Source organism: Strigops habroptila, chromosome 9 (genome assembly GCF_004027225.2).
Source record: "Strigops habroptila isolate Jane chromosome 9, bStrHab1.2.pri, whole genome shotgun sequence".
NCBI classification, from domain to species: Eukaryota; Metazoa; Chordata; class Aves; order Psittaciformes; family Psittacidae; genus Strigops; species Strigops habroptila.
The window spans coordinates 29,799,094-29,827,081 of NC_044285.2; the positions used below are offsets into that span (position 1 = coordinate 29,799,094).

General features: G+C 49.1%; 3 protein-coding genes across 3 annotated transcripts; all 3 read left to right on the plus strand.

Annotated features, from left to right (window-relative positions):
• Window positions 1-67: 67 nt before the first annotated feature.
• On the plus strand, window positions 68-9,988 carry LOC115612686 (nuclear pore glycoprotein p62-like). Its single transcript, XM_030497279.1, has 12 exons — window positions 68-461; window positions 1,319-1,695; window positions 1,927-2,037; window positions 2,451-2,579; window positions 3,483-3,581; window positions 3,841-3,949; window positions 4,101-4,245; window positions 4,617-4,666; window positions 4,789-4,923; window positions 5,580-5,691; window positions 6,381-6,447; window positions 9,368-9,988. Exons 1-12 carry the CDS (start codon window positions 163-165, stop codon window positions 9,457-9,459), a joined length of 1,725 nt encoding a protein of 574 aa, XP_030353139.1. The 5' UTR covers window positions 68-162; the 3' UTR covers window positions 9,460-9,988.
• Window positions 9,989-10,780: 792 nt separating this feature from the next.
• Window positions 10,781-19,685, plus strand: LOC115612685 (nuclear pore glycoprotein p62-like). The gene is made up of 12 exons (XM_030497278.1): window positions 10,781-11,176; window positions 11,911-12,287; window positions 12,722-12,832; window positions 13,271-13,399; window positions 14,576-14,674; window positions 15,806-15,914; window positions 16,066-16,210; window positions 16,568-16,617; window positions 16,739-16,873; window positions 17,334-17,445; window positions 18,277-18,343; window positions 19,064-19,685. Exons 1-12 carry the CDS (start codon window positions 10,878-10,880, stop codon window positions 19,153-19,155), a joined length of 1,725 nt encoding a protein of 574 aa, XP_030353138.1. The 5' UTR covers window positions 10,781-10,877; the 3' UTR covers window positions 19,156-19,685.
• Window positions 19,686-20,372: 687 nt separating this feature from the next.
• RBM41 (RNA binding motif protein 41) lies at window positions 20,373-27,206 on the plus strand. The gene is made up of 7 exons (XM_030497280.2): window positions 20,373-20,411; window positions 21,056-21,172; window positions 21,697-21,889; window positions 24,058-24,262; window positions 25,037-25,413; window positions 25,963-26,110; window positions 26,757-27,206. Exons 1-7 carry the CDS (start codon window positions 20,404-20,406, stop codon window positions 26,912-26,914), a joined length of 1,206 nt encoding a protein of 401 aa, XP_030353140.1. The 5' UTR covers window positions 20,373-20,403; the 3' UTR covers window positions 26,915-27,206.
• Window positions 27,207-27,988: the final 782 nt, after the last annotated feature.

Consider the following 27,988-nt stretch of genomic DNA (forward strand, 5'->3'; position numbering starts at 1 on the left):
ATAAACCAATCGCTGTCTCCGGCGGGAAGCCCCGGCCGGCGGTTGGGGGGCGGGAGGGAGAGAGGGGCGGGCGCAGCGCGGCGGCGCCCTGCGTCATCGTCGCGCGCGGCGGGCGGTGGTGCCGGAGCGGGGCCGGGGCCGGGGCCAGCTCCCGCCGCCGCCATGAGCCAGTTCAGCTTTGGGACGGGCGCGGCGGGCGGCGGCTTCGCTCTGGGCACGCCCAGCACCGCCGCGACCACCACGGCCACGGCCACGACCGGCTTCTCCTTCGCCTCGTCCGCGCCCGCGGCCTCGGGGGCCTTCAGCTTCGGGAGCGCGGCGCAGACGGCCGCCAGCAGCCAGCCCTCCGGGCTGTTCTCCTTCAGCAGGCCTGCGGCGACCGCCGCGCAGCCCGCCGGCTTCAGCTTCGGGACGCCGGGCACGGGCAGCGCGGCTCCGGCAGCGAGCGTGTTCCAGCTGGGGTGAGGGGCCGGGGGCGGGCGGGGCTGGGCCGGGCCGGGGGCGCGGGGCGATGGGAGCGGCGGGGACCCCTTGTTGCCCTGCGGTGTTTTGAAGGTAACTCGAGGAGGCAAGCGTGTAGTTTGGGTAAGGGGCCATCAGTACAGAGAGGCTTAACGGAGGATTGCAGATGGCAGGAGCCGCAATACAGCCTTTGTCGAAAGCGAAACAGAAACGTGGTCAGGAGTGCGTGTTTTGAGAGGTGGTTTCCGCTGTCAGTGAGCGGCCTGTAAGAGACCTGAGTCAGTGTTTGGCTGGATGTATATCGTAGATATCATAGAATGGTTTGGGTTGGAAAAGACCTTCAGATCATCCAGTTCTGACCGCCTGCCATGGGCAGGGACACCTCCCACTAGACCATGTTGGCCAAGGCTCTGTCCAGCCTGGCCTTGAACACTTCCAGGGATGGGGCATTTACCACTTCTTTGGGCAACCTGTTCCAGTGCCTCAGCACCCTCACAGTAAAGAACTTCTTCCTTGTATCTAACCTGAGCTTCCCCTGTTTAAGTTTGAACCCATCACCCCTTGTCCTATCACTACAGTCCCTGATTGAAGAGTCCCTCTCCAGCATCCTTATAGGCCCCCTTCAGATACTGGAAGGCTGCTATGAGGTCTCCACGTGGCTTCCCTTCTCCAGGCTGAACAGCCCCAACTCTCTCAGCCTGTCTTCATACAGGAGATGCTCCAGCCCCTGATGATCCTCATGGCCTCCTCTGGACTTGCTCCAACAGCTGCATGTCCTTTTTATGTTGAGGACACCAGAACTGTACACAATGCTCCAAGTGGGGTCTCACCAGATCTCTATTCCTTTCTTCTCTAGATCAAATGCACCAACAGTAAACTTCGGAGGCAGTGCTGCTGCTCCAGCCACGGGAATCACAGGGGGCTTTGCATTTGGTAGCTCTGCACCGACCAGCGCGCCCTCGAGTCAAGCAGCAGCTCCTTCTGGCTTTGTGTTTGGATCTGCTGGCACAAGCACCACGGCTCAGTCCGGGACAACGGGAGGGTTTACCTTTTCCAGCAGCACCACGACTCAGGCCGGAGCAGCCAACGTGAGCATCGGCGCTGCAGCGCCGCAGACAGCGCCCGCGGGGCTGAGCTTTGGAGCAGCACCTGCAGCTGCTGCCACCTCTGCTGCCACCTTGGGAGCTGCAACCCAGTCTGCAGCCCCCTTCAGCCTCGGGGGGCAGAGCACAGGTGAGTGCTGGCCTGGGAATGGCCGCTGTGGTCAGGACTCCTGTCAGCAGGGGGGGCAGCTGGGGATGGTGTGGAGGTTCTGCAGGCTCTGCTTCTGCTGGGCTGCAACAAAGCAAGTGGCTTTTATACACTTGTTGCTTCTAATTTGACTGTTGCTGTGGTCAGTGGAAGCTACAGGGTCTCTGTAATAAAAGGTTTGTCATTTGCTTTTACCTATGCTACTCATTCCAGGCCTAAACTTCGGGTTATTAACTTCAACTGCAGCTACTAGTGCACCCACTGCGACACTGACCACAAGCACCAGCTCGGGACCTGCTCTATCCTTTGGGGCCAAACTTGGAGGTAGGAAGTGATTTTCGGGGAATGATTGCTCAAGACTTTGTGAATCTGCTGTTCCTTCTGGGAACTATTTTCTAAACTGGGCTCTAGAAATGGGCTCAAAGTGTTTGTAACTGTGAATGTGATGTGGCCTGGGTAGTCCGTGAAAGTTCATAGAGCTGTTGCACTTAATTTCTTCCTTTTTATTTTGTTTTGGGGGTTTTTCTATTGCTTTACACGTGCCAAATTCTGTTCTGTACATGTTGCTGGAGTGTAGTGGAGCAGAGCCACAGGTGTAATGGGTACACTGGAAATGGGAGAGAGTTGAGGTAGAATAAATGGAAAAATAGTTCAAAATTCTGAACGTGATTCTTCTAAAAAGGGTGAGAGCTTGATGTGGTTCGGTTGTACAAGGTGGATGCTTTTTCTGTTTGTAGTAACATCCACTGCTGCTACAACTGCCTCTACCAGCACAACCTCCGTTCTTGGCTCAACGGGGCCAACTTTGTTTGCATCTGTAGCAAGTTCTGCAGCCCCAGCATCATCTACCACCACAGGCCTCTCACGTAAGTCCTGATATACAGATGTTATCAATTTGGGGAATCAATAGCAGCAGGGTTGGTGTCCCTGTCAGTAGTGGAGCTGCAGATGCTGGGGTAATATGGGAGAACTCAAAGGGCAGCTCTTCTTGCTGTTTGTCGCCTTCTCTCTTTGTGTCCACACTTCTGAAAAGCTGTAGGCTGTGGCAGTGGAGACACAGTGTGCTAAAACTGAGCGTTCACACAGCTGTGTGTGTGCAAGCTCCTCTGATAATAGCTGGCAAGTTTCCTCTTATGGAACTATGTTTATGGCAGGAGGTAGTGTTTGCCTTAAAGATATCGGAAAACAATAGCCCAGGTTTGAAGACAGTCCCAACAAAAGCTTGCTTTTGCAATCTGCAACAAGATGTTGACTCTTCAGTTCCATTTGATTATGGGGACTATCTACAGTAGAGGTCAATGTTGACTAGAGTTAACACCACTATTCCATACATAATGCTGTCTTACTGTGCCTCTTTGACATTTAGGGCGCAGCTCCCAAAGATCTTCACCAGTTTTCTGTTAAAGCCACGGGGATTACTTGTAACTCATCAGCTGCAATTTGTAGGTACCATAGATGCCAGCCTAACAACTTGTGTTTTCAGTAGCTCTGCAACGCTTACACTGGTACTCTATGTCCAAAGCAGACCTTAATCTTAGTGTTTAAGATCGCTCTTAAGCTAATGGGCATTCCTGGATGGTTCCTGGAAAAATTGCAGAGCAGAGTGCTTTTTGTCATGTCATGTCCCGATGATCCTTCTCCTGAGCAGTGATTGTGATTAATACAGATACAGACCAGATGGAGGCGGGTGAGGGGCAGGGTAGAGCTTTTCAAGGGGGCGCTGCATTTAATGGGTTACACAAACTCTTCATGATGTCTTCTGTTTACAGTTGGTGCCCCTTCCACTGGGACAGCCAGTCTTGGGACGCTTGGGTTTGGGTTAAAAGCTCCTGGAACGACAAGTGCTGCCACAACAAGCACTGCCACTGGTAAGGACTAGATGCAGAAGGTAGCTGAGGAGAAGGGAGCCTGACTTGAGTGCTGTGTAGTTACATAAAGGACACATGGACATTGATGTTCTAGAGAAGTAAACAGATTAGCTCCTCCTGATTTGTTTTTGTTCCCTTCAGAGGGGCCTGGTTGAGCTCACACAGCACTGTTCTTAGAAGTGTACATTGGACCTGTTCTCTATTTGTTTGGTAGCAGATGTGTCCTTGTCGGTTGCTTGACTTGAATCTCTTCTTTCAGGCACCACTACTGCTTCTGGCTTTGCTTTGAATCTTAAGCCATTAACTACAACTGGTGCCACTGGAGCTGTGACTTCTACAGCTGCCATCACCACAACAACAAGCACCAGGTGAGTAATTTGTTAGAAGTGACTGTGTCCTGATGAGGGCAAGAGGCAGTATAAATGCTGGTGCCTGGTGGAGCAGGGGGAGGTGAGTGGTGCCGTGTTTATGTGTTGGGTTTTGATCCTGTGTTCTGCACTGTCTCACGCTTCCCCTCAGCGCGCCCCCAGTGATGACCTATGCCCAGCTGGAGAGTTTGATCAACAAGTGGAGCCTGGAACTGGAAGACCAGGAGAAACACTTTCTCCATCAAGCTACACAAGTTAATGCCTGGGATCGGATGCTGATAGAGAATGGAGAGAAGGTAAAGTGACATCCAGTGCAACTTGGCTTTGCTTGATTAGATCCTTAAAAGCCTTCAGTGTTACACGTGCAGATGTGAATTATGTCTGGGTGCCTTTGAAAGACTCACTGTGTGTCTGTTCTGGTTGATAGATGTTGAAGCTTGGAAATCTGTTCTGTGAGTTTGCACTAGGAGAACAAGTTATTTTAGGGTGGAGTTTCAGAGCCAAACCTCTGTTGTTCAGGTTTTGGTCTGTAAACCTTTATGTCACCATTTCTTGTTTCTAGTAGACATTTGTATTGTGCTGGCTTTCTCGGTTCCATCAGCCTTTTTTTTCCTTCTTGATTTGATTGTGATTTGATTTCGTAGTTTAACTTGTTGTTGTGTTTCAGATTTCTTCATTGCACAGAGAAGTAGAGAAAGTGAAGCTTGATCAGAAGAGGTATGACCCTATGAACGCTTGAAATTATGCAGAGAAGAAACAAAATCTTCTTGTGTTGTGGAACAGCAGATGTAGAATGTACATGACCTCTACGTGGTTTGGTAAACACTTTGTCTTTTCAGACTGGATCAGGAACTGGACTTCATCCTGTCCCAGCAGAAGGAGCTTGAAGACTTGTTGACCCCTCTGGAGGAGTCTGTGAAGGAGCAGAGCGGGACCATCTACTTGCAACACGCAGATGAAGAACGGGAGAGGACGTAAGGCACAAATCTGCCTTGGGCGTGTGCTGAGCAGACTAATGTCATGATCAGTCAACAAGTAGTAGAGGTGGGATGCGTGACAGTATTGATCTGTCAGAGGCCTTTGTCAAGCATGTAACCCTGTTTTCTGCATGGCAACTTAGATTTTAGGCATTAGAAACAGGAGAATTACAACTGGAAGCCCTTGAACCAGCATGAAAATGTCTTTGGGTGTTGTTGTCTAATCAGCTGTTTGGGAACAGGCTCCTAATTTTGGCATAATCTCTGAAAATTAATGATTACTTAGTAATTGAAGCGATAAGAGCAGAATGCACTAAGTGGGGCTCAGGCATCCTTATTAGCTTTAAGTGTTGAATCGTAGCAGAGTAACTATAGGAAATGTTGGCTCAAGAGGGATAAGTATTTAGGAATCCAGACTAGTTGCTTCCTTCAGTTCTGACAAGACCATCCAGAAAGCCCCCCAGACTATTGCTTGTCTGTCTCTATGTATCTGTCCAGAGAGAAAGAGGTTAGGAGTTACCTTATCTGTGTGCCAGAGTGCCTCTTGGGGTGCTGTTCCCACATGTCTGCCAGCATTACTTGAAAGGCGTTACTGGGAGCAGGTCTTCTGAAATTCACTTTAAATATTCTGACCTTTGTTCTTGTGTTTGCAGTTACAAACTGGCTGAAAACATAGATGCTCAGTTGAAGCGCATGGCTCAAGATCTGAAGGACATCATTGAGCACTTGAATACGTCAGGAGGCCCAGCAGACACGAGTGACCCGGTAAATCCAAGCTTTATTCTTTGCATGTTAGTGAGAGACAAAGGATATTTAAACCATTCTAACTTTGTCCACTTTTGGATACTCATCTGCTTGTAGTTTCAACCTGGGAAGGATGTTTTGTTTTGTCCCTGGGTTGGTTCTCTGGTCATAAAACTGACGTTATAACACAGCACAACCAGCCTGACACATGTAGTTAGTCTGCAGTTCTGTTACTAGATTTCAAAGTACCACATTCTGTAGGAATCCTGGTTATTTGTTTGATGTCTTCCTTTTGCAAGATTACAGCTTGTTTCAGAGGCAGCCCTTAACCTTGTGGATGTCTGCTCCACCACTTGCATCTTTCTTGTAGCAAAATTTCCCTTCAGTGTTGCAGACTGAGTTTTTTCCCATTCCTTTTTACTTTTGTCACCTCAAGCCTAAGGTGACGAATGTGGTTGCTGGGTCTGAATTTAAATAAGCTAAAGCCACGGGCACTGAACCAGTCTGTTTTCCTGATGGTGAAGAGAAGAAAGCAGCTCAGTTGCTGCACAGACTTCCCTGGGGCAGTGGCTGCTAAGTTAGCAGAGCTGTACATGTGAGAAACTGGGTTGCATGGTGCTCCGAAGGCAGGGACAGGGAATCTGTGTCTTTTACTGCTCTTAGTTTTTCTGTAGTGTAAGAACTGACTTGCATCTTCTTTTTCTGCTCAGCTTCAGCAGATCTGTAAGATCCTGAACGCACACATGGATTCATTGCAGTGGATTGACCAGAACTCAGGTGAGAGTTGTCCTGCAGCTTTTGGGAAATGTAAATAGAAAGCACGTAGCATGCATGCAAGTGTTTCTTGAACACAAGTGAGTTCCTGTAGGTCCCTGAGGAACCTTCTCCTCCTCACCTTCATTGATACTGTCCTTTTTGTGCTTGAATTCTGATGTGCATTAGAGGCCTCTGCTGAGAAATACTTCTGGCAACTGCCAATGTTTTCCTGAAAATGGGTTTAAATTTAAACAGGGGAAGTTCAGGTTAGATATAAGGAAGAAGTTCTTTACTGTGAGGGTGCTGAGGCACTGGAACAGGTTGCCCAAGGATGTTGTGAATGCTCCATCCCTGGCAGTGTTCAAGGCCAGGTTGGACAGAGCCTTGGGTGACATGGTTTAGTGAGAGGTGTCCCTGCCCCATGGCAGGGGGTTGGAACTAGATGATCTTAAGGTCCTTTCCAATCCTAACTCTTCTATGGCTTTATGAAAAGGACAGATTGAAATGCAATCAGTGCAAAGCAGAGACTTGAAACTCTTGTGCTTTTTTCTGTCAAACTAAGGTTAAATATTTCAACCTCTAAAATGTTGTGGGGTTTCCCTTTGAAATAGGAAGATGTGTGAGGGGGTGTGCGTGTGTTTAACGTTCTCATGCACCCACCCCAGCGGGAAAGCCAAATCCAGGTAAGACTCGGCAGTGTGCATATATCTGCAGGCCCTGTCGCTCTGGAGCTTCAGTGTGGAAGTTTCACAGGAGCAGTAAGTTGAGGTGTAGCACAGGGCAGAAGATGCACTTAGTAGTGAAGACTTGATAGAGTACTTGGTGTCGTTTCTTGTTTTGGGTTCACCCTTAACTAGTGTATGATGGTGCCATACTAAAAGCAAACAGAAAAAGGGACTCTTCTCACCGGCAGTGCCTCCTGGGGAGGGGTTCAAGAATTCTGCACGGTTCTGATTGTTCGCTGGTGCCAGCAGCCACACGGGGGCAGGGCAGAATAAAGCAGAGCTCCTCTCAGCAGCACCGAATTGCACTGTCTGGCTGCAGCGCTGTGAGTGCTCACACCTGGTGTACTACTTGGGTGAAAGCAGGCACACTACTATCCCTTTTAAACAGTATGACTGGCGTAGGTCAGGATTTCATTTGTCCTTTTCTTCCAGAACATGTATGCTAACTTCCACATTCCAAACATGCCTTTATCTGGAAATCTGGTGCAGCTCCTGTGGATCAGAATTCTGGCTTTACAGAATGTGTGTGAAAATGGCAGTCTGCTTCCTTTAAATTTTTCTAGCAAGGAGACCCATTTTTCCCTGTGTCATTCAGTACCAAAGAAAGTGTCTTACCAGTTAACAACGATTCATTCTCTTTGCTGGGAAATGTACGTCTAAAGAAGCAGTTCACCCTCAGTTTGCCTTCAGGCAAGATAGAAGCAATAAGCTGAAGAAATTGCTGTTTTTTCAAAAAGATTAATGTGTATCTCTGCTCCTGTGGGGTCCTGGGCGAGGAGAAGCATTCCCGTTGCAGTGTGCACTCCAGTGATATGCTGGAAAAATGATGCAGTTTTGCACTAAGTCTTCATGTAGCCCTTGCCATCAGTACATTGAGTAGGCCTGGGAAGGACGTGTTCCTTAACACTCCTTTTGTATAGGAAAGATATTAACACCCACCCCCCAACTGAGAACACGGACATCTGTTCTGTGGGTGTTACTGATTTTGTTTCCTGTGGAACACCTCCAGGACTGTTCCATAACATCCAGGGATTTTTTCTAGACATACCTCTGCACAGTGGCTATTCACTGGTCTGACTTGTTAAACAATGATGTGCAACTGTGGCAGTTGCTGAAAATGCCACCACTTGCTGAACATAGATGGAGGGTGGCGTTGCTTCCACAATGGAAAGGAGTGTTTGGACAAAGCCTTGTTCTGACCTTCTAGCTCTTCCTGAGAGAACCAGCAAGTCTTCTCTTTTTCATAGTCACAACTTAATTCCAAGTTGAGCAAGAGCTCTATGAGACAGTGAAGCATGCTGCCGTCTTCTGCCATAATCATTTTTTTGGCATGGTGTATGTTTGAAAAGTAACAAACTGGAATGTGTTGGTTTGTTATGGAAGATTCTGGGTTTGGCATGCTGTATGAGCTAACACCTAACCTGGAGTCTCTATCTCTAAGCCACAGGCTGACATAATGCCATAGCCCTGTTGATTATGATAAGATTTTATGGAATGAGATTAGAAATTGCTATAGCTTGTTCCAAGATATTTTTATGTACTGTGATACCTGCTGTGTTTAAAGTTGGTGATCAGTCAGTGCCTTATGTATTCCCAAATTGGTGATGTGCAAATAGCAGCTCATCTGTGTTGTGACTGCGAGTGCTCTGCAGCTCTCCTGTGCAGTTGCACTGTCTTTTCTGTGTTCCCAGAACTTAGAGAATCTCTACTGGAGAGTTAAAGGCTTGTTATGGCTGTGTGATATCCTGCAAGAAAATATGTATGTACTTTGAACAGATGGTGTAGTTCATTTGTAATTTGTATAATTCAAAGCAAATTTTAGCAGGAGGTGAGAAGGGGAAACTTCTGTAGAGCAATTGCTTTTGCTCAAGCTGCAGACGAGCTTTTGCAGTTCCTGTTCAGGGAGGGGGTGCTCTGCTCTCTGATGCAGTGCCCTGAAACTGCAACTCACTGACATGGCAAACAGTGTCAACATGCCCCAGCACTCTTCTGGTTCTGCCTGCAAGTCCCTGAATGCCTCGGAATACTTTCCAGACGCTCTTCTTTGCGTTAGAGGATTACCAGTGCTTTATGTTGTGTTTTTCTCCTCCGTCATGCACTGTCAACGCTGAGTGACTGTCAAAATGACAATGTTTTTCTTTCTCCTTCTGCAGGCTAAACTGTTCAGGGTTGTGGTTTACGGTGATTCTAAGGTTAATCTTGTGTTTCTTCCACAGCTGTGTTGCAGAGGAAGGTAGAAGAGGTGACAAAGATCTGCGAGAGCCGCCGCAAGGAGCAAGAGCGCAGTTTCCGGATCACATTTGATTGAATCACTCGAAGTTTAATGGTTTAACCTAAAATCTCCCCCAAAAAAGAGAGGTTTTTGGGGACCAAGTTTCAAATTGTTACGTGGGTTTGTTTCTTTTCTTGCAGTAAAATGTGTTGTTTGTTCCAGAGCCAGTCTTTGCAGTGTCTGCCTGGAATTCGCCCACTCCAGTCTGAGAGACTGCATGAAGTTTGTGCAGCAAGTCTGTGCTCTTTGTTCTTTGTAACTGCCTGCAGCGTGGTGAGACACACATATGCTGCTCTTGAGGGACTTAAGCAGTAGGTGGCTCCCTGGCTGAGCTCTCCAGTTCTGCAGTGTGACCTGGCTATGGCCAAGTGGGACTTCGTGATCTTTTATTGAGGTCCTTACAGAGAAGGTTTGATGAAGAGCTGTCCTCAGCAGGAGCTGCAGGAGTCTGAGACTCAATCCTGCTACTGCTGGCTGGAGTTTGTGTTCACATTGGGTGTGCTTCCACTGGTGAAAGTGGGCCTTGATTTCTGTATTTTGACAATAAACTGCTTTTGTGCTGGTACCTGTGAGCAGCATTTCTACACAATTAAAAATGGCTAGATGTGCCAGTAGAATAATGGTACTTGTGTGGTGATGTGTAGTGCCGCTTGTTCAAGCTCAAGGGTGCAGGAACAGTCCATGAGTCTGCTGTAAGCCTTCGTAACAGACACTGGCTTGTCCCTGCTGTTTGAAGTGTGATGTTAGGAACATGTGCTGTATTTCCCTCAGGCTGAACCCTTTTCTTCCTATTTTGTGGTCACAGTCTCTCCTTTTCCTGGTGCCTCTTCTCTACTTTCTCCCTCAAGCATTTCTTACCCTAAACCTACCTTCTCCCTGTTTCAGTTAGCCCAAACTCTTCTGAGGTTCTCATTCTATTTTTACTCACTCTGGGGAAAGATGTGTTCTCCTTGGTCACCAAGGCTGGGCTATGGAGCAACGTGTAAAACAGCATTTCTTATGAAAGACTCACCCTGTGTTCATGATCTGCTGAGCATGGCAAAGCAGTTTCGCAAGGAACTGCAGTGCCGGGGCTGGGAAGCGCTGTCCATGTCAATACCCGCTGCTCGCCTCTGCAGGAACAAGGGGAGCGGCGGCCTCGTCCCGGCCCTGCCTGTAGCGGCCGCAGCCCCCAGAGGCGCCGGTGCCGGCCGCATCCCCGTCACCGTAGCAACGGGATGCCGCTGCCCCGCCCCTTCTAGCCAGGCCAGCCAATCCGAGCGCGTCGTCCTCTGAGCGGCGGCGGGATGAACCAATCGCTGTCTCCGGTTGGAAGCCCCAGCCGGCGGTTGAGGGGCGGGAGGGAGAGAGGGGCGGGCGCAGCGCGGCGGCGCCCTGCGTCATCGTCGCGCGCGGCAGGCGGTGGTGCTGGAGCGGGGCCGGGGCCGGGGCTGTGGCGAGCTCCCGCCGCCGCCATGAGCCAGTTCAGCTTCGGGACGGGCGCGGCGGGCGGCGGCTTCGCTCTGGGCACGCCCAGCACCGCCGCGACCACCACGGCCACGGCCACGGCCGGCTTCTCCTTCGCCTCGTCCGCGCCCGCGGCCTCGGGGGGCTTCAGCTTCGGGAGCGCGGCGCAGACGGCCGCCAGCAGCCAGCCCTCCGGGCTGTTCTCCTTCAGCAGGCCTGCGGCGACCGCCGCGCAGCCCGCTGGCTTCAGCTTCGGGACGCCGGGCACGGGCAGCGCGGCTCCGGCAGCGAGCGTGTTCCAGCTGGGGTGAGGGGCCGGGGGCGGGCGGGGCTGGGCCGGGCCGGGGGCGCGGGGCAGTGGGAGCGGCGAGGACCCCTTGTTGCTCTGCTGTGGTTTGAAAGTCATTCTGAAGGCGGGGAGGCTGCTGCTCTTGTGCTTTGCAATTCCCACTGCGCTATAGCATGTTTGGAAACGTGTTCAGCGAGTCCTGTGCTTGTCAAAGCTGGCTTTTTCTAATGGGCGTTAAGAATGAGCATAAAACGTCTTGTCCTTCCTGATCCGAATTTGGTGCGCCCAGAATGTTTCTTCAGCCAAGTAGGACTGTTTTTTTCCTTAGGAAAGGCTGTAGCTTTGAAGTGGTTCTTTGGAACTGCTGTCATTGAAGCCTGCCAGATGGGAGCAGTGGGAAGGGAGCTCTCACGGGGACTAGCAGTAGAGTTTAATTAAAGAAAAGTGTTATGTAGGGGATGCGAAAGGGCGCTGAGGAGCCCAGAGAATAAGCAACTACACTTATGCTGCTATAAATGTGTTCTGGTGCTTGTATGGGTGGAGGTAGTTAAGGGGGTGTAGCATATAGAGGCTTAACAGAGGGTTGCAGGTGGCAGGAGCTATAATATAGCCTTTGTCAAAACTGAAACACAAACCTGGTCAGGTGTGCGTGTTTTGAAAGGTGGTTTCCGCTGTCAGGAAGTGGTGTGTAAGAAACCTGACTCAGTATTTGAGTGGATGTATATCTCAGGCTGGTCTCTTTTCTTCTCTAGGGCAAATGCACCCAAATTAAGCTTCGGAGGCAGTGCTGCTGCTCCAGCCACGGGAATCACAGGGGGCTTTGCATTTGGTAGCTCTGCACCGACCAGCGCGCCCTCGAGTCAAGCAGCAGCTCCTTCTGGCTTTGTGTTTGGATCTGCTGGCACAAGCACCACGGCTCAGTCCGGGACAACGGGAGGGTTTACCTTTTCCAGCAGCACCACGACTCAGGCCGGAGCAGCCAACGTGAGCATCGGCGCTGCAGCGCCGCAGACAGCGCCCGCGGGGCTGAGCTTTGGAGCAGCACCTGCAGCTGCTGCCACCTCTGCTGCCACCTTGGGAGCTGCAACCCAGTCTGCAGCCCCCTTCAGCCTCGGGGGGCAGAGCACAGGTGAGTGCTGGCCTGGGAATGGCCGCTGTGGTCAGGACTCCTGTCAGCAGGGGGGGCAGCTGGGGATGGTGTGGAGGTTCTGCAGGCTCTGCTTCTGCTGGGCTGCAACAAAGCGAGTGGCTGGAATCAGGGTTTTGTCTGATACATTTGTTGTGGGGTTTCAGTCATGATGTGCAATTGCTCTTTGGCCTTTGGTGCTGGAGAGTGAGTGTGAAAGAATTTTGCCAGTGTGTGCAGAAGTGCCAGCGACACTTGAAGCACTTCTGACAAGGTTTTGGTGGGTTTGCTGGTGCAGAGGGAAAGGGGTTGAAGTGGTGGGGAGGTTTTTATACACTTGTTGCTTCTAATTTGACTGTTGCTGTGGTCAGTGGAAGCTATAGTGTCTCTGTAGTAAAAAGTTTGTCTTTTCCTTTTACCTGTGCTACTCATTTCAGGCCTAAACTTTGGGTCATTAACTTCAACTGCAGCCACTAGTGTACCCACGGCAACACTGACCACAAGCACCAGCTCGGGACCTGCTCTGTCCTTTGGGGCCAAACTTGGAGGTAGGAAGTGATTTTCGGGGAATGATTGCTCAAGACTTTGTGAATCTGCTGTTCCTTCTGGGAACAGTTTTCTAAACTGGACTCTGGAGATGGGCTGGAAGTGTTTGTTACTGTGAATTTGCCATGGTGTCAGTAAACTGTGGCAGTTTGCACAGTCACTGCGCTTTGTATCCTCTGTACTTTTTATTGGGTCCCACGTGCCAGGTTCTGTTCTGTACATATTGCTGGAGTGTAGTGGAGGGGAGCCACAGGTGTAAAGGGAACACTGAAAGAACAGATAGTTGAGGTAGAATAAGTGGAAAATAGTTTAGAATTCACCCATAAAAAAACTGGTTTAGATGGGCAATTTTGTGTCCTATTCTGAACATGATTCTTCTGAAACGGGTGAGAGCTTGATGTGGTTTGGTTGTACAAGGTGGATGCTTTTTCTGTTTGTAGTAACATCCACTGCTGCTACAACTGCCTCTACCAGCACAACCTCCGTTCTTGGCTCAACGGGGCCAACTTTGTTTGCATCTGTAGCAAGTTCTGCAGCCCCAGCATCATCTACCACCACAGGCCTCTCACGTAAGTCCTGATATACAGATATTATCAGTTTGGGGAATCAATAGCAGCAGGGTTGGTGTCCCTGTCAGTAGTGGAGCTGCAGATGCTGGGGTAATATGGGAGAACTCAAAGGGCAGCTCTTCTTGCTGTTTGTCGCCTTTCCTCTTTGTGTCCACACTTCTGTAAGAGTCATGGGCTGACAGTGGAGACACAGTGTGCTAAAACTGAGTGTTCACACAGCTGTGTGTGTGCAAGCTCCTCTGGTAGTAACTGGCAAGTTTCCTTTTGCAATATTATTTCTATGGGAGGAAATAGTGTTTGTTTTCTGATAGCTTTAAGGCAATAGCTCACATTGAAGATACTGCCAACAGCTTGCTTCCTCAACCTGCGATAAGGTGTTAACTCTTCAGTTCCATTTGATTATGGGGACTATCTACAGTAGAGGTCAATGTTGACTAGAGTTAACACCACTATTCCGTACATAATGCTGTCTTACTGTGCCTCTTTAACATTTAGGGTGCAGCTCCCAAAGATCTTCACCAGTTTTCTGTTAAAGCCAGAGGGATTACTTGTAACTCGTCAGCTGCAATTTGTAGGTACCATAGATACCAGCCTAACAACTTGTGTTTTCAGTAGCTCTGCAACGCTTACACTGGTACTCTATGTCCAAAGCAGACCTTAATCTTAGTGTTTAAGATTGCTCTTAAGCTAATGGGCACTCTCTGTTTATTAGAATGTCTGAAGCCTTATTCTTAGATGAGCATAGGTGGGTTGTTTCCAGGCAACTGAAAATTGGCCAGCCTGTTTCCCCTAGTATATGCAATTTTATGGCCTTAGCAAGTAGCCTCATGCCAAGATTGCACTTCTTGCGTGCCAGCATCCAGTACCTTTTGCTTATATTAGCATTTGGTAGCAGTTAAATGTTAGATAAATCAGAATAGTTAAAGAGAAATGACAGTAGCTTTGCACCTGGGTTGATTCCTGGAAGGTTCCTGAAAGAATTGCAGAGCATTCTGGCTGGTTTATAGCTTCAGCCTTTTTTAATGTCATGTCCCGATGATCCTTCACCTGAGCAGTGATTGTGGTTAATATGGATACAGACCAGATGGAGGCGGGTGAGGGGCAGGGTAGAGCTTTTCAAAGGGGCACTGCATTTAATGGGTTACACAAACTCTTCATGATGTCTTCTGTTTACAGTTGGTGCCCCTTCCACTGGGACAGCCAGTCTTGGGACGCTTGGGTTTGGGTTAAAAGCTCCTGGAACAACAAGTGCTGCCACAACAAGCACTGCCACTGGTAAGGACTAGATGCAGAAGGTAGCTGAGGAGAATGTAGCTGCTTGACTTCAGTGCTGCATAGTAGTGCAAAGGGCCACTCTGGTGTAGCAGCAGAGCAGTTCTAATTTCTAGTGCTCTCCAATAACTGAAAATAACACAGTATCCTCCTCTTCCATCTCCCTCCTGCACATTTACTTACAACTTCTGAGAGCCTGTCTCCAGTAAAGGGGCTTTGGGTGAAGGAAAGTCTGTGGGCTTTGATGTTCTAGTCTGGAGCAAGTAAAGTAAACAGATTAGCTGTTCCTTCTCTAGCTTGCCTGTGTAGGTGCAGAATTGCTCTAAGAGGCGAGGGAGAGGTGTGCTGATTGGTGGAGGGATAGGCCAAAAGCTTGGGGGTAGTCTTAGGGAAAGATGTTTTATGCTTCCGTTTTGCCCCATTAATCTGTTTCTTCCTCATTACAAGCTTCAAATGAGACTTTTCTTCAAGGAAAAAAACCCCAAGCGAGCCACAGAGATGAGTGCTGTATTTAGGTGGTAACAGTCACGTGAAAACCTACAATGGAGTTTGCTGCTGCACAGTGTTGGGATTCAGGACTGAACATCCATCTCAGGATACAGTTTCCATTTTCTGTGTAGTAACATGGATGCTGCTCAGCTCTCAAGGTCTTTCTAAATCTTGTTTCTGGAGCAACTGAAGAATTTGAGCTCGATGCCTACAAGTGCTGTGCGACTGCCTGACAGTGCCATATGGTAGATGCTCTCAGCTTTGTGGAAACATAGAAACCACCTCTTCTGCAAAGATGCAGAAGAAGAACTGGGTTTGCTGGTAGTTATTAGGTCTAATACTAAAAACTGAGGGGCTAGAGAGCAGTGTTGGTTAATACTTAAGTTCTTTGAATAATGTCCAGGTTAAATGCAGGCTGCCAATTCCTCATTTTACTGGAACTACTAGTCAGGCATTTAGTGTCCACTAAAACTGTTTCAAGATGTGTTTCACTCCCTGCTTGCCAGATGTGAGATTTAATTTCTGTAGGGGGCCTGGTTGAGCTCACACAGCACTGTGCTTAGAAGTGTACATTGGACCTGTTCTCTATTTGTTTGGTAGCAGATGTGTCCTTGTCGGTTGCTTGACTTGAATCTCTTCTTTCAGGCACCACTACTGCTTCTGGCTTTGCTTTGAATCTTAAGCCATTAACTACAACTGGTGCCACTGGAGCTGTGACTTCTACAGCTGCCATCACCACAACAACAAGCACCAGGTGAGTAATTTGTTAGAAGTGACTGTGTCCTGATGAGGGCAAGAGGCAGTATGAATGCTGGTGCCTGGTGGAGCAGGGGGAGGTGAGTGGTGCCGTGTTTATGTGTTGGGTTTTGATCCTGTGTTCTGCACTGTCTCACGCTTCCCCTCAGTGCACCTCCGGTGATGACCTATGCCCAGCTGGAGAGTTTGATCAACAAGTGGAGCCTGGAACTGGAAGACCAGGAGAAACACTTTCTCCATCAAGCTACACAAGTTAATGCCTGGGATCAGACACTGATAGAGAATGGAGAGAAGGTAAAGTGACATCCATTGTAACCCAGTTTGGCAGCTTAGATCCTTAAAGGCCTTTAATGTTACAGGTGCAGGTGTGAATTATGTCTGGGTGCTTTTGAAAGGCTCATGGTATGCCTGTTCTGGTTGATAGACATTGATGCTTGGAAATCTGTTCTGTGAGTTTACACTATGATAACAGTTATTTTAGGGTGGAGTTTCAGAGCCAAACCTCTGTTGTTCAGGTTTTGGTCTGTAAATCTTTATGTAACTGTTTCTTGTAGACATTTGTATGATGCCAGCTTTCTCAGTTCCAGCACTCTTCTTTTATGGGTTGACTTTTGAATTTTTGTAGTATAATTCAGTGCCGTCTGTTTCCAGATTACTTCGTTGCACAGAGAAGTAGAGAAAGTGAAGCTTGATCAGAAGAGGTATGACCCTATGGACGCTTAAAATAATGCAAAAAACCCCAAAATCTTCTTGTTTTGTGGAACGGCAGATGTAGAATGTACATGACCTCTAAGTGGTTTGGTAAACACTTTGTCTTTTCAGACTGGATCAGGAACTGGACTTCATCCTGTCCCAGCAGAAGGAGCTTGAAGACTTGTTGACCCCTCTGGAGGAGTCTGTGAAGGAGCAGAGCGGGACCATCTACTTGCAACACGCAGATGAAGAACGGGAGAGGACGTAAGGCACAAATCTGCCTTGGGCGTGTGCTGAGCAGGCTAATGTCATGATCAGTCAACAAGTAGTAGAGGTGGGATGCGTGACAGTATTGATCTGTCAGAGGCCTTTGTCAAGCATGTAACCCTGTTTTCTGCAAGGCAACTTAGATTTTAGGCATTAGAAACAGGAGAATTACAACTGGAAGCCCTTGAATCAGCATGAAAATGTCTTTGGGTGTTGTTGTCTAATCAGCTGTCTGGGAACAGGTTACTAATTTTGGCATAATACCTGATCAAGAGAGACAGAGGTTAGGCATTACCTCGTCTGTGTGGTAGAGTGCCTCCCAGGGTGCTGTTCCCACATACCTGCCAGCCTTGCTTGAAAAGTGTGCAAGCTAATTCTGACGGCCCAAAGCTGGTATGATGGGGAGCACTGATGTTCACTTCAAATATTCTGACCTTTGTTCTTCTATGTTTTGCAGTTACAAACTGGCTGAAAACATAGATGCTCAGTTGAAGCGCATGGCTCAAGATCTGAAGGACATCACTGAGCACTTGAATACATCAAGAGGCCCAGCAGACACGAGTGACCCGGTAAATCCAAGCTTTATTTTTCACATGTTCTTCATTTGTCTGCTTTTGGATACTCGTCTGCTTGTAGTTTCAACCTGGGAAGGATGTTTTGTTTTGTCCTTGGGTTGGTTCTCTTGTCACAGAACGGGTGTTACAACACAGCACAACCAGCCTGGCACACGTAGCTACTCTGCAGTTCTGTTAATAGGTTTCAAAGTGTCTCATTCTGTACGAACCCTGGTTATCTGATGTCTTATTTTTGCCAAGATTACAGCTTGTTTCAGAGGCAGCCCTTAACCTTGATGTGGCTGCCTGCTCCACCGCTTGCATCTTTCTTGTTGCTAATCTACATTTTGATTAGAATGCCCTCTGTGGTTATTGATTCTTTTTTCTTATTCTACTTTTGTATCCTCATGAAAACAAGACCTGAGTTACAGCTTTTTCTGATATGTGTTAAGTTGATCTCGATGCTCATTGTGGTTTTACTGAGAAGCTTTTTTTTTTTCCCCCCAGTAAAAATTACCCTTTAGTTTTGCAGACAGTTTTTTCCTATTCCTTTTTACTTCTGCCACCTCAAGCCTAAGGTGATGAATGTGGTTGCTGGGTCTGAATTTAAATAAGCTAAAGCCACGGGCACTGAACCAGTCTGTTTTCCTGATGGTGAAGAGAAGAAAGCAGCTCAGTTGCTGCACAGACTTCCCTGGGGCAGTGGCTGCTAAGTTAGCAGAGCTGTACATGTGAGAAACTGGGTTGCATGGTGCTCCGAAGGCAGGGACAGGGAATCTGTGTCTTTTACTGCTCTTAGTTTTTCTGTAGTGTAAGAACTGACTTGCATCTTCTTTTTCTGCTCAGCTTCAGCAGATCTGTAAGATCCTGAACGCACACATGGATTCATTGCAGTGGATTGACCAGAACTCAGGTGAGAGTTGTCCTGCAGCTTTTTGGGAATGTAAATAGAAAGCAGGTATCCCAAAAAGGACAGATTGAAATGCATCAGTGCAAAACTGAGAATTGAAAGCCTGGTGCTTTGTTCTGTCAAATTAAAGTTAAATATTTCAACTTCTAAAATGTTGTGGGGTTTCCCTTTGCAATTGATTTTTCAGTGGTGCCAGCAGCCACACGGGGGCATGGCAGAATAAAGCAGAGCTCCTCTCAGCAGCACCAAATTGCACTGTCTGGCTGCAGTGCTGTGAAAAAGTGCTCACATTTTAATTCTGTTAAACTAAGAGTAAATATTTAAATTTCTAAAATGTGGAGTTTCCATTTGGAATAGGGAATATTGGTGAGTGTGTGTGTGTGTGTGTGTACTACTTGGGTGAAAGCAGGCACATTGCTATCCCTTTTAAACAGTATGACTGGTATAGGTCCAGATTTCATTTGTCCTTTTCTTCCAGAACATGTATGCTAACTTCCACATTCCAAACTTGCCTTTATCTGGAAATCTGGTGCAGCTCCTGTGGATCAGAATTCTGACTTTACAGAATGTGTGCTTTATGTTGTGTTTTCCTCCTCCTTCGTGCACTGTCAACGCTGAGTGACTGTCAAAATTACAATGTTTTTCTTTCTCCTTCTGCAGGCTAAACTGTTCAGCGTTGTGATTTAGGGTGATTCTAAGGTTAATCTTGTGTTTCTCCCACAGCCGTGTTGCAGAGGAAGGTAGAAGAGGTGACAAAGGTCTGCGAGAGCCGCCGCAAGGAGCAAGAGCGCAGTTTCCGGATCACATTTGATTGAATCACTCAAAGTTTAATGGTTTAACCTAAAATCTCCCCCAAAAAAGAGAGGTTTTTGGGGACCTAGGTCTCAAATTGTTACGTGGGTTTGTTTCTTTTCTTGCAGTAAAATGTGTTGTTTGTTCCAGAGCCAGTCTTTGCAGTGTCTGCCTGGAATTCGCCCACTCCAGTCTGAGAGACTGCATGAAGTTTGTGCAGCAAGTCTGTGCTCTTTGTTCTTTGTAACTGCCTGCAGCGTGGTGAGACACACATATGCTGCTCTTGAGGGACTTAAGCAGTAGGTGGCTCCCTGGCTGAGCTCTCCAGTTCTGCAGTGTGACCTGGCTATGGCCAAGTGGGACTTCGTGATCTTTTATTGAGGTCCTTACAGAGAAGGTTTGATGAAGAGCTGTCCTCAGCAGGAGCTGCAGGAGTCTGAGACTCAATCCTGCTACTGCTGGCTGGAGTTTGTGTTCACATTGGGTGTGCTTCCACTGGTGAAAGTGGGCCTTGATTTCTGTATTTTGACAATAAACTGCTTTTGTGCTGGTACCTGTGAGCAGCATTTCTACGCAATTAAAAACGACTAGATGTGCCAGTAGGAGTAATGGTACTTGTGTGGTGATTTGTAGTGCAGAGTGTTCAGTTGCAAGGGTGCAGGAAAGAGCCTGGTCAATGAGTCTGCTGTAAGGCTTTGTACGAAACATCGTCCTGTCACTGTGTGACACTGATGCACATTCCAATGTATTCTTACTAATAGCGGGGGGTGAAGGATCACCTGTTTAGCAGAACAGCTCTCGCTCAATTCTTCTTTGCACTTTATGCTTCTACTCTGCACAATGCTGAAAATGAGTAATGGGCTTTACTTTATATTTACCTTCCTCTGCCTGCACTCCATCTCCCTGGTTTTACATATCGTCTCCTGGAAGGTAGGGAAGGGCTTGCTTAATTGAGTAATTTACTGACTATAATGTGCCTTAAAACTTGTGAGTTGCTCTTTAATGGTTTTTTGCTGTCTGCAGATTTCATCTTCTATAAGGGGGGGGGGGGGGTGCCTTATATCTGCTATAGTTGCGGCTGGTGTTGAGGGACATGCGGGAAGCCCTTGCAGAGGGTTTTGCTCTGGGAACGGAGCCACCTAACGCCCCAGCGCCTGCGGGTAACCGGGCTTAACGGGGAGGGAACGGCCGGGTACCGCGCAGCGCTCGGCCCTGCCCCTTCCGCACTACGGCTCCCGGCGGTCCCTGCGCGGCGGTGCCCGGGCGCGGCGATGCGGCGGTGAGCGCGGCGGCTGCGGGCCCGGGGGCTGCGGGCGGGGCTGGCTCCCGGCAGCACCGCTCGGTGCGGACGGGATGTGCGGGGCGCGGGTTCGTCCCCCTGTGCTGCCTGCGGGGTGACGGTGCGTGCGGTGCCCGCCTGCGGGCAGGTCACCCCAGCGAGGCGGAAGGGAGCGTTCCATGGAGCGCTGCTCAGGCTGCGCCTCTTTGCCCGCGCAGTTGTCTTGTGACATGGGTTAGTGGTGGTCTCGGCAGCCCCGGGGTGAAGATTGGACTTGGTGATCTTAAACATCTTTTCCAACCTGGTTGATTCTATGATTCTTCATAGAGTTTTTTGAAACTGGCAATGTCTGTTTAGATACTGGTACAAAACAACTTCCCAGCAATAAACATAATATCGCATGTGGTTTAGGGAAGGGAAAAAAAATAAAGCTTGCAGGGATACTTTTAACGTTCTCAAAATAGTCCCAAATCCTGTCGGCTTTTCAAGGTAACATTAATACAGCTTTGGTCAAGTAGTTTTGGTTCCTTGTGCTTTAAATCCCATGAAACCATTAAGGAGGCAGAGGTACGGTAGCAGTGCTATGTTTTGAGCAATGTTTTCCTTGTTGTCTTACTGACCTTCTCTGTTCTTGTGTGCCCCAGGGTCAACAGCAGCCTGTCCAGTGATGAGCTCCTCTTGGAAGACTTGGAGACAGAAGGAGAGAGGCAGCTGAAGAGCCTCCTTCACCACCAGCTCGATACCACTGTCTCCATCGAGCAGTAAGTCCCGGTCTGGCCCCTGGGGGGGCTGCAGAGGGGCCGGTGGGCAGAGTCTGGCCATGCTAGGGGCAGCAGCAGTATTGCCTCAGTGGGGCCTCCTCCTATGTCTGATGCAGGTTGTGGTCTGCCAAAACAGCTGTGTAAACCCTTCCTCCTTTGCTGGTCTCCTGCCAGGACACTCTAGCAGGAGATAAGCACTCCTTATCTCCTGGAGCAAGCACTGGTGATAACTTCTTTTCAACCGTTAGGTGAAAAATAACTGGTTTGCCGGAGTAGATGCAGGGATGAGTTTCTAGGCTGGCCTGTGTTTGTATCTGCGGGGCATTTGGTGTTACAGTGTCAAGAGGTACCTCCTGTCCGTGTTGGGGCACCTTCCTACCATGCGGGATCTTGTGGGCTTGGAAAGGGTCAGGAGAGTATGGAAACACAGCATCTCTGCTTGGCGCCCAAGTGCTGCTGGGGAGAGGCCAGCCCCTTCCTGTTCCCCCAGTTTCTCAGTGCTGTTGTGTTGCTTTGGGTTACAGATGCAAGTCAAAGCGGAGATGCTTTGCCCCTGCAGCTTTTTACAAGCCTTTTGGGGAAGAGGCTGCGGGGGCTTTGACCCTGTCGCAGTTCCAGGCCCTGCAGGAGAACAACAAAGAAACTGCCTCTCTCCGGGAGCTGGGGCTCTCTGACTCGGAGATCCTGCTCTGGAAGAATCGGGCTTCAACAGCAAAGGTAGGTGTGCTCTGCTTTGATGTGAACATGGTCATGTCCCTCTAACCCCATAGCCTGTGGCACCCTGGTAGAAAATGTAAGTCCTTTGTAAGCCCACTGGCAAAGAATGGCTGCTCTATGTGTGTTACCTGTAAGCCAGCATGGTCCCACATTTCTTCTGGCCTGTTTTCTGTCGTGGAGTGGTCTGTGCTAAAAGCTATGGTGGAAAGAAGAGTTGGTCCTTTGGAATACAGCACAGCTTGGCTATATTCCTGCTTCTGCCTTGATGGTCTCAAACAAGTAATTTCACCTGTGTAAGAAGGATTTAAAGGCTGAAGGAGAAAAAGAAGGAAACGTTTCAAAGCACCTCATCCTCCTCCTTTCTGTATTCTGACACATCCCTGTATCCTACAACTAGCTTGGAATAGCTGTCCATAGGGAGACTGTCCCCAGGGGTTTGCGTATTCTTCAAAGGACTTGAAACAGCCACGTAAAAATAGCAGCACAGAGCTGTTAGACCAAGTGTGTGATTGCAGCGATGGCTCCTCTTTGGATGCAGTTTGTGGTAGAGCAGTGCCAAAGCATTTTTACCCCTTCCCCTACCTCCACCCTTTTCTTTCACATTCCGGAGACAAGGGGCTTTCGGGTTCATCCTGTGTCAGGTGCGCTGGAGTGTCCTGCTCTTAATTTAGTAAAGCAGAAGGACTTGAGCTGATCCCTGGCTTCCTCTGTCTTTCCTCTTCCTGACCAACAGCTGTGTGCAGGAGGAGGCTGGCTGTGGTAATCATGGGTTTGCCTCTCTCCAGCTGACATCATTACTTGCTTTGGTGTTTAAATTCCAACCCAGCCCTGGTGTGGCCTGCATTAAAGCTTGGGTTAGAGAGCAGTGGTGGTAATTGAAGAATGAAAATGATTGTCAACAGTACCAGCTGTTGTGTTTGGTATGAAATGAGTTCTGGGATGTTTAGAAATACAGATTAGCATGGAAAACAATACTCCGGCTGAAAGAACCAGTGGCATTAGGGTACATCTGCAACTCGTGAGAGAAGAATAATATTTAAAGAGAAAGCTCAAGCCAGGTAGCAATGTGCAGCTTTGTATGTGGAGGCTCTGAGTGAAAGACTCCACCAAGCTAAGACAGAGAGGACTTCAGATAGCCCACGGAGCTCTTGGCACAGCACTGAGTGCTTCTGTTATTGTCAGCTGCTAAGTTGCAGCTCTTTTGGAAACAAAGTACTACAAATGATTCCCCAGAATTGTTTTCTTCATGTGAACAGCCTTTTGTGCCCCAGGGAAGCTGTGAAATAGTGAATGGGAGCTGTGCAGATGCGGGCCCATGCAGTCAGGCGGGAAGGGAGAGGCACTCATGGGAAAGTCTTTGTTAGATTGTGCAGGGAGAAAGCCTGGTTCTTGCCTGAGGCAGAATGATCTGCCACAGTAATTCTTGAACTGGATTTGAGGAAAGAATATCATCTACAGCCCCATAAAAGCGTGTTCTCTGGATTCTGATAGAGGTGGATGTGGGAACAGCAGATGGGTTATGTCTCTGAGCTTCAGCAGCATGAGTCTGGTGCATCTTAGCAGGGCCCTGGCCCTGCACGGTGAGGTTTATTTGTACAGGAATGCTGCTTGTAGCCAGATTAGCTCTGGAGTCTGTGCTGCAGTAGCTGGGTGGCTTCTGAAAGCTGGTTCCTGCAAACCCTGAATCTCGTCAGGGATTTAGTCCTCAGCATAAACATATCTTTGGGTGCCAAATGGAAGCTTATATAAGGTGTTCTCAGTGATGTCAGGGTCATAGACCCAAAGCTTGGTGGAAAGTTGAGCTCAGGAATGCTATAGGCATGGCAAAAGAAATACCAAAGGGGGGTCATGCAGTTACTGCAGGTGGCCTTAGAAAATAGGTATAGCTGGCAGAGGCAGGATCTGCTGGGACAGAGGGATGCAGGCACCATCAGTGAGGCCAGGGAAAGGAAAGCAGCACAGAACTCAGGAGGGAGGGTCTGTCCCTCAAGAACTGAGGCTTGCTGAATGGTTGTATTTCTGTCCTACCCTTGCAGTGACCTGCGCTTTGGGGAATGGTTCCTAGTTGCACTCACTCCGGGGCTGGAGGATGGGAGGTTTGACTGCTGGCTGAGCCTCTGAAAAGGAGGCATATGCCATATCTGAGCAAAGCTGTGCCTGTCTTCCAGGGCTCTGGGCTGGGAGCAGCCCCGGAGGCCACGCAGGACCGACTCCATGCCATCCAGGAGAAGATGGAAGAGCGTCAGCGCATCCTGGCTCTGCCGCAGCGGTTTGCTGGCAGCAAGCAGCTGAGCCGGCGGGAGATGGAGATTGAAAATGCCCTCTTCCAGGGAACAGACCGGCACTCCTTCCTCCGGGCGCTCTACCACGAAGGTCTGTGGGCTCAAAGCTGTTCCTGCCTTTGTTCCAGCATGCAGAGCCAGGGTGTGGGAGTCCAACACATTGCTGTCTGGCCTTCTGTCCCTGAAGGCATGGTTCTGTTTTGGCACTGTGTGGGAGGAGATATTTTCTTCTCTTACACGAGCAGACAGAGAGTGGGCTCTTTGAAGGGTTTAATGTAGAGGCTTGTAAAGTCCATCTCTGTTTGGAAAGCATGGATCTTGATGTGGTGCAGAGCCCAGCTCAGTATGTGGAAGAGCAGCTAGGGTTATGCTTTGGTTGGGGGTAGAGATCATCCCTTCTCTCATATAACTGCAATCTAACAATGGTGGGAGGGAAGCAAAGGCACGGAGCAGGAAAGAGTAGGAGTGACTTGTTAAAGGCTCCTCCCAGTAGCCAAATGGAATTGGAGCCCAGTTGCTGATTCCCAGTACCGTGTCCCTGGGATAACAGCATTTCTTGCCCTGGCACTGTGGTCCCCGAGCAAGGTTGAGGCTTGTAGGTTGGGAGATGCCCCTCTCACATCTGTCCTCATTTCCATTAAGTAGAGGAAAGGAGATATCATTGGTCAGTCCATGCCATGGACCTTCTTTGAACCCAGGAGCTTAATCTGATGTCCCTGGAAGTTTATATTCCATGTAGTGGTGTAGAAAGTTAGCATGGCTCATCCTGGCCATGCCTGCAGGAGGAGGAAAGTGTGTTGAAGGCGTCAGGTTTACCAGGTTCTTGGTGGTAGTTGCATTACCATGTTTCTCCATTGTGGATTAGATGACACTCAGAAGAGGATAACAGATGTGAAGGACCCCATGGTTCATCTGGAGAGTGTTTACCAAGAGCTGCTAAGCAAGAAGCGTCCTGAAGAAGTCCAGCCTACCAAGAGTGACCCATGCTTGTGCCCTTCCCCAGCCCTGCAGGGGCCTGTGGCTGAGGAGTCATCACTTCCAGACCAGGAAGAGCAGGCAGAACAGGAAAGAAGTCCCAGCCTGCCTGCAGCAAGTCCCCACCAGCCCCCTCCAGGTGTTGTGGTTATCAAAGACCCTGTAGAGTTTGTCCCAGAAGAGGAAATCTGCAAGAACCGTCTCTCAGAGGAAGAACTCCGGAATATCCCCCGCTTCTCGTCCTACCACCCTGGGCACCCCAGCAAGGTGTGTTGAACTGAACCAGGATTTATTCTTCTTCCTTGCTAGCATGCCCTGAAGCTGCTTCAGCAGCCAAAGGCTCCTCTTCCCTGTTGCTTAGAGGGTGCTCGATTGATCCTCCTGGCCAAGGGAGAGCAGCCTCCACTCTGGGAGGGAAGGGGACCTTTGGCTCTAGTGGGATGTCACCCAGCCTGGCAAAGAGCTGTGCTTTAGCTGCCAGCCCTTGCTGGTGCTGGCAGGTCACTAGTCAAGAAGCTGTGACTTCACTCAGACTGTGCTTAACTGGTAGCTGGAGCTTGTTGTGCTTTATAAATAACTGGAGCTATCAGCACTTGGCACAGGCGGGCATGACGATGCCTTGAGTGTGGAGCTGCCTTTCTCCATACACCCGCCTCTCTTCCAAACCCCGCCATTAGCATGTGGGTGAAGAAGGACTCTGGGGTGGCAGAGGGACTGAACTAATTCACACCTTTGAGGTGTATGGACTTGGGACCAGGTTGAAAGGTGTCTGTTTGCATGGCACAGGCCGGCTGATCCTTTGTGTCTCTGGAGCAGGTGCTGTACTTGAAGAATCTGGGCCCTCGAGTGATGATGAAGGACCTAGTGTCCTTGTTTGCTCGATTCCAGAAGGAGGACAGCCCACCAATCCAGTTCCGCCTCCTGAGTGGCCGGATGAGGGGTCAGGCTTTCATCACCTTCCATGGTGAGTCGCTGCCTTGTGCCTTTCAGTTCCTCCCTGACCCAGGAAGGTGCCACATCTTCCTGCAGGGCACCGAGCTGGTGCTAAGCTTGCTCTACAAGGAGAAGGAGGCACCTTCTCCTTGGTTGTTCTTCTCCTTGGTTGTTCTTCTCCTTGGTTGTTCTTCTCCTTGGTTGTTCTTCTCCTTGGTTGTTCTTCTCCTTGGTTGTTCTTCTCCTTGGTTGTTCTTCTCCTTGGTTGTTCTTCTCCTTGGTTGTTCTTCTCCTTGGTTGTTCTTCTCCTTGGTTGTTCTTCTCCTTGGTTGTTCTTCTCCTTGGTTGTTCTTCTCCTTGGTTCTTCTTCTCCTTGGTTCTTCTTCTCCTTGGTTCTTCTTCTCCTTGGTTCTTCTTCTCCTTGGTTCTTCTTCTCCTTGGTTCTTCTTCTCCTTGGTTCTTCTTCTCCTTGGTTCTTCTTCTCCTTGGTTGGATGAGGATTCATCAGAAGGGATGCCAACTGTTAATGTGCCATATTTATGTTGGAATGCCACTCTGGCTGGAGGATCCCAGTGCTGCACTGTATCGTGGTGCAGGCTGAGGGTCTGTGAGCCAGGAACATCTGTGTGAGCACCACGTGTGTTTGCGCTGTGTAACCTTTTGCTCTCTCGTTGCAGATGTTCAGTCGGCGCAGGACGCCATGCACTTGGTGAACGGGTACAAGCTGCAGGGGAAGCCACTGGTCATTGAATTTGGGAAAAGCAAAGGGCATTCACCAAAGGCTGACTCTGCCATCCCCTGCTCCTCTGCTGGAGAGAACCCTCCTGCTAAGTAAGGGATAGATAACTGCGAACCTTGTGGATTTGCATGGGCCGTGGGAGCTCCTTGGTTGTCACTGGGACAGCAAAGGACTGTTGGGAGTTAACATGGAGGTCCATAAATCTCACAGTGGGGAAGAAAGAGAGCTGGGCACTAGGCTCTTCTTTGAGAGAGATGGCCACTGTCTTTATGCTGTTGGGATATACTGGCTTTTTCCTCCTGTTCTACGCGTGTGTCTGCCTTCTCAGCCCTTTGTGGCAAGGAGAGAGGGAGGAAGCCATGTAAATAAATGTATTTATTACACTCTTCCCTTAGTGTGTATTTATTCACCTTTCTCCCATGCAAGTCTTCTAGAACCAAGTGTGCTGCACTCTGCAGGGCTGCGTCAGCAGAGTTCAGTCCTGGCCTCTGTGCTGGGAGCTGGACTGGCGTGGGGATGGTGGGGCTGCTGCCCTGTCTGCCCTGGTGGCAGCAGATACGTTGCTTTAGGACAAGAAAAAAAGCTGCCCCTTTCCTTCCAGACACGTTGGCTGCACATGTGTCTGATTGCACAGATGCTTTATGATTGCAAATATGTGTTGGCTCCTCACTAGCGGGTTTTAGGTAAGCAGAGATGTCCAGCTACTCTTTAATATTGCTGTGGCTGTAGGTGCTACCAGAAGGTGAGCAGCCTGCTTCTCTTCCAGGGTAACTTCCAGAAGGGAATCTGCTCTGGCAGGATAGCCTGGACTCTATTAGAAGGTGATGTGCTGGAGCATTAGCTTCTAGACCTTGCAGCAGTCTTTGTCAGGGGTTTGGTGTGTCAGTGCTCCCCAAAGAACTACTATTATTTTGTTGTTGTTCTGAGCAGAATTGGTTAAAGCAGCTCTTTCCCTTCAATTCTGGCCCCTGGTGCAGGGAGGAACATGTAGGTGTGATAGGCGTAATTGAATGCAACTTCCTGAACCCAGCGCGCAACAAAGAGGCCTTTGAAGAAGGCAAAGAGAGCGCCAGCAAGATGCCTGTGCCCAAGGCTGCTGCTTGGAGCGTGTTTCGCTCTGACGCAGCCTTTGTTCTGAGCACTGCACATGTTCTTAGGTCTGTTCATTGT